This window comes from Nylanderia fulva, unplaced genomic scaffold (genome assembly GCF_048542155.1).
Source record: "Nylanderia fulva isolate GAGA-0341 unplaced genomic scaffold, ASM4854215v1 Scaffold190, whole genome shotgun sequence".
NCBI lineage: Eukaryota > Metazoa > Arthropoda > Insecta > Hymenoptera > Formicidae > Nylanderia > Nylanderia fulva.
This window is the reverse complement of record NW_028190162.1, coordinates 125483-136083: the sequence shown is the minus strand read 5'-3', so window position 1 is coordinate 136083 and position 10601 is coordinate 125483. Positions and strand designations below refer to the sequence as shown.

At 26.7% G+C, this 10601-nt stretch overlaps 1 protein-coding gene across 1 annotated transcript; it reads left to right on the top strand.

Annotated features, from left to right (window-relative positions):
• Nucleotides 1-6927: 6927 nt before the first annotated feature.
• Nucleotides 6928-10102, top strand: LOC114931170 (aminopeptidase N-like). The gene is made up of 4 exons (XM_085481850.1): nucleotides 6928-7027; nucleotides 7785-7866; nucleotides 9154-9530; nucleotides 9807-10102. The coding sequence occupies exons 1-4, from the start codon at nucleotides 6928-6930 to the stop codon at nucleotides 10100-10102; spliced, it is 855 nt and encodes a 284-aa protein (XP_085337976.1).
• Nucleotides 10103-10601: the final 499 nt, after the last annotated feature.

The following is a 10601-nucleotide window of genomic DNA, read 5'->3' as shown; positions in this document are numbered from 1 at the left end:
TCCTATAACAAATTGAGTATACTTGTTTAATTTATTTTAGCTCTAATAGATATCGAAAGTTAATGTTTTTTTGGAACGTTATTACAAAATTAAATATGTCATAATTATAAAGAAAAAAACAAATATGGATATTAATTTTTTTTTTAAACAAATGTTTCTACAATGACAAATGATAATAAATATTCGCTTTTTTAAGTTCAGATTTGTCGTAAGATAATATAATGACAAAATTTGAATTGAGTTTAATTTCGCAACAGCAAATTCTTTATTATTATCCGTTTTTTTTATCTAAACATGATTTACAAGTTACACATATAATTCTAATAACAATAACATATTGATAAACATAACTGAAAATACAACGTTTAATATTTAGTTTTTAAAAATGAGATATTATTTTATACACATTTTCGTGCAAAATTTATATATTATATATTTCCGACTGTAACATTTATAAAAAAAATATGCTATCTCTCTTAATCAAGTTGTTTTACACAATATTATAAAATATATGATACAGAGAAATGTAATTAGAAGCTTATAAGAAGACAAAAGTTCATATTATCTTATTAAATTTGGAAAAACAAAAATATAATCAATATAGGTTAAATCTTAACAATATACAACTCTCGTTTCGTAGTGTAAATTATTTAATATATATTTGATATTACAAGTTACATTTATTATATTCCATTGGTATTTACACTGGTGATTCTAATTTGTCATTTATAATTTCAGTTTTTAAATAATATTATATATATATATACATATATTAAAAATAATTTATATTATTTTATTATTTAATTTATATTATTTATATAATTTATATTTTACAATATATATTATAAATTAATCAGGCATTGGTCTATATTAAATTGGGAATTAAAAGAATTAAAAGAATTTTATTGTCAAATCGAATATTATACAATATTAATAAAATTGATAAAAACAAACTTTTTTAATATACATATAAAAGACAATAAGAGCTAATTAAGTTTTTTCATTAATATTTATTTGTGGAAAAAGATTTATAACATAAAATATTACACAGAAATAAATTCGAACGTTTCGGTTGTCTTTTTCAACCTTCTTCAGCGCATCATTTAAAATTAAAGATTAATAGAAATTAACAATGAATTATTCATAACTGTCAATATAATAAAACTATACAGAAACACAGTTATTCGCATAAAACTACGTCAAGCTATTTTTTTTTTTTTTTAACGAAATCAACGCATTTTTAAAGCATGAGTATTTTTATATATTCTATTCCTCGAATCGTCATTCTATGATTCTATGTAATTGTCGCGAAACAAATCTCTCGCTAATTGTTCGGTTAGAAGGTCGGTTGCGAATCTCGATAACAGCAATTGTTAATATGTCTATAAAATCATTGTATACGAAAAATTAACATTTCGATAACAATTGCTGTTATCGAGATTCGCAACCGACCTCCTAACCGAACAATTAGCGAGAAATCTGTTTCGCGACTATTACATAGAATGACGATTCGAGGAATAGAATATATAAAAATGCTCATGCTTTAAAAATGCGTTGATTTCGTTTTCTAAAAAAAATAGCTTGACGTAGTTTTATGCGAATAACTGTGTTTCTGTATAGTTTTATTGTATTGACAGTTATGAATAATTGATTGTTAATTTCTATTAATCTTTAATTTTAAATGATGCGCTGAAAAAGGTTGAAAAAGGCAACCGAAACGTTCGAATTTATTTCTGTCTAATATTTTATGTTATAAATCTTTTTCCAGAAATAAATATTAATGAAAGAACTTAATTAGCTCTTATTGCCTTTTATATGTATATTAATTTTTAAAGAGCTGTTGCAAATCATATCAAACTTTTTTAATTAAAATTAACACATTTTCCGTAGTCGAAGTAGATAAATTGCATTATTTATAAACATTTTTTGTAAAATTGATAGATTTTATATTTAAATAAATGGTGTATTTTTTTGCACTTTTTTCTCTAACTTATTCCTTATTTATTTTTTTATTTTTTTATTATTTTTTATTGGATATTTTTATTTTCTTTATTTTCAATTTTAATAATTCTTATATCTTGAAGATTTATTTTTGTATTTTTATTATAAATTTTAATTTTTGTATTTTTATTATGAATTATGATATTTTTATCTTAGATTTTTTATTTTTTTGTCTTGTTGGGTTTTTATTTTTGTTTTACTGTTTTTTGTATATTCTCAGAGAGAAGTCGACGTTCTGCATTTTCTTTTCTCGTTCTTTATTTATGTTTTTTTGTTCAATTATTCTTAATATTAGCAAAGATATTATTTTTTATTTTAAGATTTCTGAAAACCAACATGATGTTTCCAAAATTATCATTATATATATTATTATACGTCACTGTAATAGCATTGGCCAGTTTTACCAAAAAAAACGCAAAAGTAAAGTGCCATAGCGTACCTAATTACCGTAATTCATCGATTAACAACTGTATAATACCGATTCATTACAATCTGGACATCTCATTGTTACCAGAATTTTCACCCAGTGGCGAGTTAAATGCCACTTTTTATATTAATTGTGAAATATCAAACATAACTTTATATATTTCAAAATACATGAATATAAAAGAAGTGAATTTTAAATCGCTTGATGAAACAATTCATATTCCAAATTTTAATTCTATTTATCTGGAGGACATTGCTATTTTCGATTTTGTTGAATATTTATTGCCTAAAAATACAAACTTAGATTGTGGAGTTTACACTCTGTACGTAAGATATGACGTATCATTAATTAATCCGAATTTGAAATTTTACTATATAAAAGGAGAACCTAATGATATTATTAGAACGTAAGTATATTAAAAGTACTATAATAAATTATAATTAAAAATTAATTAAAGTAGTATAAGAAATAATAAATAAGTAAATATGGTATATTAAGAATAAGCTAATATTTATGTACACATACCAGGTGTGGCAATAAAGAAACTGGATTGATTTTTTCCTCATTTCCGACCACGTCGATAACGAAGAGGAGAGCGGGGCATTGACTCGTGGACTCCCCTCTACGCTCACAAAAAGTTTCACGCATGCGCTGCGGTTAGTCTGGTCATAGCCGTTGTTAGAAGCGGATCGTGTATCTGAGCTCCGTCGGAATCATGTTACGTGCTAATGTAGAACAACGTGTTAACATCAAATTCCTCACAAAACTAGGAAAATCTGCCACAAAAACTTACAATTTATTGACAGAAGTTTATGGTGATCAATGTCTATCTCGCACGCAAGTTTTCGAGTGGTTTAAGAAGTTTAAGGAGGGTAGGGAAGACGTCGGGGACGATTCAAAATCGGGCCGTCCTTCCAACTGCGAAAACTGAAGATAATATGGAGAAAGTCAGTAAAATTGTTCAAGAAGACCGCCGCCTGAGCATTCGAGCAATTTCTGAACTTACTAACATCAATAAAGAATCTGTCAGACAGATTTTGCACGACGATCTGGACATGAAAAAAGTGTGTGCTAAAATGGTGCCAAAAATTTTCACACCCGAGCAAAAGGAACGTCGAGTGAATTACTGCGCTGACGCTCTTGAAAATATTGAAAATGATCCTGATTTCCTCCAAAACATAATTACGTGTAATGAAACTTGAATTTTTCAATATGATCCAGAGATTAAGCGACAATCCATGCATTGGAAGAGATCTTAATCCCCTAGAATGAAGAAAGCGCGCATGAGCAAATCCAAATTTAAAGCGATGATGATTGTGTTTTTTAATATCCAAGGAATTTTCTACATTGATTGGGTGCCTGAAGATCAGATGGTCAATCAGATTTATTATAAAAATGTTTTGAATAACGTGTGCGACGAAAGAGACCAGACATGAGGAAGAATGCATCATGGATTCTTCATCAGAACAACGCGCCGGCACACACCGCGCTATCTGTGTGAAGCAATATTTGGCGAAAAACAACATTCCAGTGATGGAACATCCACCGTACTCGCCGAATCTAGCACCGTGTGACTTTTTTCTCTTCCCGAAAGTCAAATCTGCGCTCAAAGGAACCAGGTTCGAGTCCATGGATGCAGTGAAAGAAAAAGCGACGCAACTATTGAACAGCATAACACAAGAAGACCTGCAGCACTGCTTCCAACAATGGAAAATTCGCATGGAGCGATGTAGGGATCAGGGAGGGGACTACATTGAAGGGGACAACATTTCAATTGTCTGATATTTTTTCAATAAAGGATTAGAGCATGAGTCCGGTTTCTTTATTGCCACACCTCGTATATGATATACAATGTTGTACTATGCTTAGATGATTTTAAAATTATCTATATATAATAAGATACATATGTAGATTAATCTTACATAAAATAAAAATTATTTTAAATTTTAATATATCTAGATAAAAATATAGTGATTCATTTAGATAATATTATCTAAATCGGTTAATTATGTAAACATAATTATAAAAACAATGTAAGTTATAAAAGGGATATATAATATATTCATTTTTTTATTTGTACGTTTTTATCGCTCTATCTGCTTTAGTTTTATTAGATAAGTATATATTTATTGCTAGGACTTTAAAGCAAATTATATCTGAATATTATTCTAGATATAATTAAATAAGAATAACATTATTTTTATCTAAGGTGCACAGATATGGATAATATATATTTTTATTAGTTATATAAAGATAAGTTGACATCAAAATTTTATCTAGATTAGCATCTATATAATTTTATTTAGATAACAGTAAACATTCTGATAATCTATTTTTTAAATATTATCTATAAATTTCTCTGGTATATTCTGCAATCTTTAATGTTTCTACATAACAACTGCTGAAAACTTATCGTTATCTAATTTAAAGCGTTTGTCTTTAAAATTTAGGTGGTTATTCGCAACTTTTCTCCAATCGAGAAATGCTCGACAATTATTTCCATGTTTGGACGAGTCGAAATTTAAAACCACTTTTAACATCTCCGTCCAATACGATCAAGAAAACAGTGCTATATCAAATATGCCGATACGAAAAATCGAATTTGAGTATACCGGGTTGACGCGTGTACGGTTCCACATTACACCTAAAATACTTGTAAACGATGTCACGATTATAGTGTCCGGTTGGCTGGAATTTATTATTTCCACGAAGAACAAAATCTCTTTTTGGTGCAGAAGGAACTTGATACCTTACATGAAATGGGCGCAATATGTTGCAGGAAATGTAACCATGTATTTAGAAAATAATTGGAGGATTATTTCGAGAAACGTGCCGAAAATAGATTACGTAGTTATTCCGATGGAGTTTTCCGATTATATCAGGCCGATTTATGGAGTGGTTTTATTCAAGTAATACATTTAATTATGAAAAAAATTTAATTATAGCTTAATATACAGTTGTAATATTATTTTTAGCTTTAAAGATTTAATAATTCAAAAACATTAATTTTTCTACACTAATTTTTTGGCATACTTAATCAGTTATGCATGTATGCAACAGATATATGTGTATATGTGTATATATATAGGTATATATATATATATACAGGGTGTCCCATAATTCGCGAACCACCGCGAATGGGCAGATAGAGCGTGTTAAACTGAATAGAAAAGTCCTGTATCATTTTGCGATATTCGCAATAATTATTGAGTTATTTATTAAAATATCTAAACTAATAAGCAGGAAGAAAGCATTATTTGATCGAGAGGCGGCGTCATGCAGCGAGCGGCGACCAATGTAGTGACGCCGAAAAGTAAGATGATACTTTTGATACTAAGCGGCATATAACAAAGAAGTCATCCGACATGCACACCGAGTCCGGCCTACCGCTTTCTACCCGCTCATTCGTTTAGATATTTTAGTTAATAATTCAATAATTATTGCGAATATTGCAAAATGATACAGGACTTTTCTATTCAGTTTAACACGCTCTATCTGCCCATTCGCGGTGGTTCGCGAATTATGGGACACCCTGTATATATGACTGCATATTTATGAGTTTATTTAATCTAAATTTTAAATTTTAGATATATATATATATATATATATATGTATGTATGTATGTATATATATATATAGCATTTATGTGTTTCATTATAAAAATTCAAATTATTGATTTAGGAAGTTTAAATATTAATACTACAAATATGTGTTTATTTTTTTACTATTGCATTCATTGCATGAGTAAAAAAATAAATAGAAGTGAAAATGTATAAGAAAGTTTGTACTTTGTATTATTTTTTCTTTTATTCTTGTATTAATCAATTTTTTTGTTTATTAAATAAAGTTAATTAATATGCACATAATAATAAAAATATTATTACATAATAATATAATAATTATATAATAGCATAATAATAATAATAAAATATTAATATAATATTAATATCTCTCAAAAAATGTCGACATAAATGATTTATTTACAATTTTCAGAGAAACAAATATTATCTACTCTGAAGAATTTTATTCTGTTGGATTTAAAATGTTATCAATGCGTTCAGTAACTCACATTATACTACATCAATTGTTTCATAATTTCTTCCATCCGTCATGTCGATCTTACAGATGGTTGAACGAAGGCTTTATTGTGTTCCTCGAATCATATATAATTGATAAGGTTGTTTCACATTTATTAAGCTAATTATAAAAATTCCATTTTATATTACAATATAAAATATACTCAAATTGTCATTCGTTAAGAATAGAAAACATCTATATATTCAAAATATTTACTTGTGTGTGTGTGCAAATTTATTTAAATTATAATAACATAATTTACATGTACGTATGTGTATATGTGTATATATATTCAAATTTTTACAATAATTTAACTATTTAAAAAAATTTTGCACACAAACCCAGAAATATACATATATTTTGAATATATGTAATAATAGTATATTGGCTAACAAGTGCGGGAAATCGGAAATCGGACGAGAATGCGGAAGTTTGGCGCACGAGGCGAAGCCGAGTGCGACAATCCGCACTCTCGGCCGATTTGCGACCCGCACATGTTGGTCACAATATTTTATGCGAGCGGTGCGTGGAAAGGGAGCCCTTTCTAAAATCCCATCATGTGCGGAAAGGGCGACTTTCCGCGCACCCGTTGCATAATATATTTTTATATGTACTTCCAATTGTTACATATTACTCATAAAAATTTTTTTAAATTATATAAAATTATAATATTTACTAGTTTAATATATAAACAGCTTTAAAAAATATAAAAGCTTTTATTAAATATAAAAACTTTTTCTGGAATTAACAAATAATTGTACACAATAATATTATTAATCCAAGCTTCTTTTTCTTTCTACAGACATTTCCAGATTCTCGGATGATGGACTTGTTTGTAGTTCAAATTCGACATGATTCTCATTATTTACATCCATTTGCTATAGATCATTTTAAGGAATATTCTAATTATATATTTAAAATTAAGTCACTTTCTCCTTTTTCTCATATTATGGGTATGTTTGTATGTGTACTTGAATAATATAATGTAATTTGAGTAGTATAAAGTATATTTACAAATATATAAATAAAATTTGTAAATAATATGATTAAACAATAGTTGAATGGCTGATTATAAATATTTAAGAAAAGATAAAAAATTTTAATTTTACATTTATTTATTATTTTTATTCTGCTAAAAACAAAGGAAAATTAAATTTAAAATTATTTCTTTTTTATTATAATAGTTCTGTTTATGAATTTATGAATACGATGGGGGTTGAATTTGTAAATAGAATATATATGTATATGACTTTAAACATATTTTATATTTTTATTACAGGAGCAGCTCTATGGCGCATGTTAGAAAGAATAATTCCATCTAACGCATTTTGGAAGGGTATTAACGAATATTTAAACAGGAAGTAAATAATACAATACTTACAATGTAACATAATAATATATACAAAAAATATTTTTATTTTATTATTTTTATTGAGACAAGGTGTTTCTTATAGATTTTCGAAAATCTTATAGTATAATATAGTATAAAATAATATAAATCTTATAGTATATTGAAAACGATTTTATGCTAAAAACGATGACGCAAACCATATTTCACTAATACCTGAAGTTTCCGAAATAATTGAGGTTCAATATGCAAAAAATGTTTTTTTTTTAATTTTTGAGGTTTTTTGAGAATATGATTAACACTATTTAAGAATTTAGCCAAACTCCATATTTAAATCCTTCCTAACATGACTAAAAAGTAAGATATTGGAATAAAGATAATGCATCTTATAGAGGATAAACTGTTGTTCAACCCCCCCCCCCTCTGCCGGTCCCCTTCCGCGTTATGATATGATAAAAAGATTTTTTAGATAACATGAATTTTTTATTTTAAAAGTCATAATTATCACACGAAAACTTTTTTTACTGATTAAATCTCAATTGTTTTGGGAAATCGAAGTGCTAATGAAAAATTTAGTTTGCGACATCATTTTCAGCAGTCAAAATTTTTTTAAATTACCTTGTCTGGTTTAAAATAATTTTAAGCTTTAAAATAGTGTTTTTATTATCAAAATACATAGAGACACACATACAGAAAAATAAATACAAAATAATAGCAAAATCTTAAAAAAATATGCCTAAAAAGCTTTTCTAAAGAAGATAAAAACTGTACGCTGACATATATATGAAAGTATTCTAGTAGATATATTCAATGACTATGGGAACTTGCATAAGTAACATTAAAAAATTAAGAAAAGTTAAACATTGATAAATATTATTAACTTTGTTAATTAATAAGTAAATAAAGACAGAGATAAATGTAATAGAAATACATAATGTATATACATATTCACATAAATGTTCAACTAATATATTTTAAGATTTCTGAGATATAACATATTTAAAATAAATAATAAAATAATAAATTTAACAAATACATTTAAACACGTACTGCAATTTATTTATATTTCATTAATTTAAAATGTATATAGATTATTTTATTCGAAGTGCGTGTTTAAAAATGATTAGAAACTTATTTCGTTCTTTATCATAATTTAATTTTCGTAAGAATCGGCATTAATCAAAGTGAATTATGCCAGCTATATTAGTGAAAACGTATAATTATCATAATTTTATATTTTCTGATTGCAATTCAATGATGTACGATGTATTATTAATTGTTACAATTTTAAATTTTACAGATTTATTTCTTATGATACGGTAAATACTCCCAATGATTTATGGAGCGTTATGCAGATTGTCATAAATGAATTAAATCTTACAAATTATAATTTGGACGTAAAAGAGATGATGACTATTTGGGCTATGCAGCAGCATTGTCCCGTGTTAAATGTTACACGATACTATTCTAAAAAACGTGCAAAAATATTTGTAGAGTTTGAGGACGACATGAATCACAAACCATATTTTATACCTGTCACTTTTACTGAAGAAACAAATATTACGAATTTTAACGTAACTGCTTCAAATATTTATTATTTGACGCGCTCAAAACCAATATTAGACATACCATTATCTGAACCAGAAAATTGGGTAATTTTGAACTTACAACAAATTGGTAGGTAAATATAAATCATAAAGATTAATATATTTTGATTCTCTTATTATACAATAGATATATCCTTTTCACTTATTTTATTTCTAATATCCTCTTATAAAGAATTTAAATTTTCTAACTAATACGACCTTAAACCATTAGAAAATAAAGACATTTATATTCCAAATATTTCTTATTCCATATATATATTTTGACTAAAAAAATATTAATAAAATTGATATTTTCGAAAACATCGACAATTCTAACTGGTTAATAAAATTGATATTGTTTGTACAGGATTTTATCGCGTCAACTATGATAATAAAAATTGGAAGTTAATTGCGCGTTACTTGAATTCTGAACAGTATACAAATATACATGTTCTGAATCGAGCCCAAATCATCGATGACTCATTCCATCTGATGACACAGAAAAAACTCAATTTTTCCATATTTTGGGAACTCTCGAGTTATTTATGGCAAGAGAAGGATTTCATAGCATGGTATCCTATGTTTAAATCTCTGGAGTACGTGTCGAATATTATTCCATTTTTAAATGCTGGAGAAAATTTTCTAGAAGTATTCAAGGTATAGGAATTATATCGGTAACATTTTTTATATATTAGAGAGATCAAAAACATTGGTAAATATTTGATATTTGTTAGAAAAATTTAAAAATAAACAAGTTGAAATTTGCACATTGCTTCTTCGCTATATTAATTCAATTCTGGCTTCTTCATAGAAAAAGCTTAACTTGCACATTGATTGATCAAAATTTAATTTTACTCATTAAGATTCCTCTATGAGGAAGCAAAATTATTATCCTCTTTCAATTATTGCTTCCTCATGGAGCAATCTTAATGAGTAAAATTAAATTTTGATCAATCAATGTGCAAGTTAGGCTTCCTCTATGAGGAAGCCATAATTGAACTAATATGGCAAACAACAATGTGCAAATTTCAATTTGCTCAATTTTTTGAAATGTTCGATATTTAATTTTTAAACTTAATTTATTAAGAAAAAAAATGTTTAAATAAAATTGATAATTTTTAAATAAGATTCAAATTTGCACTCTTTTACATAAAATAATAAT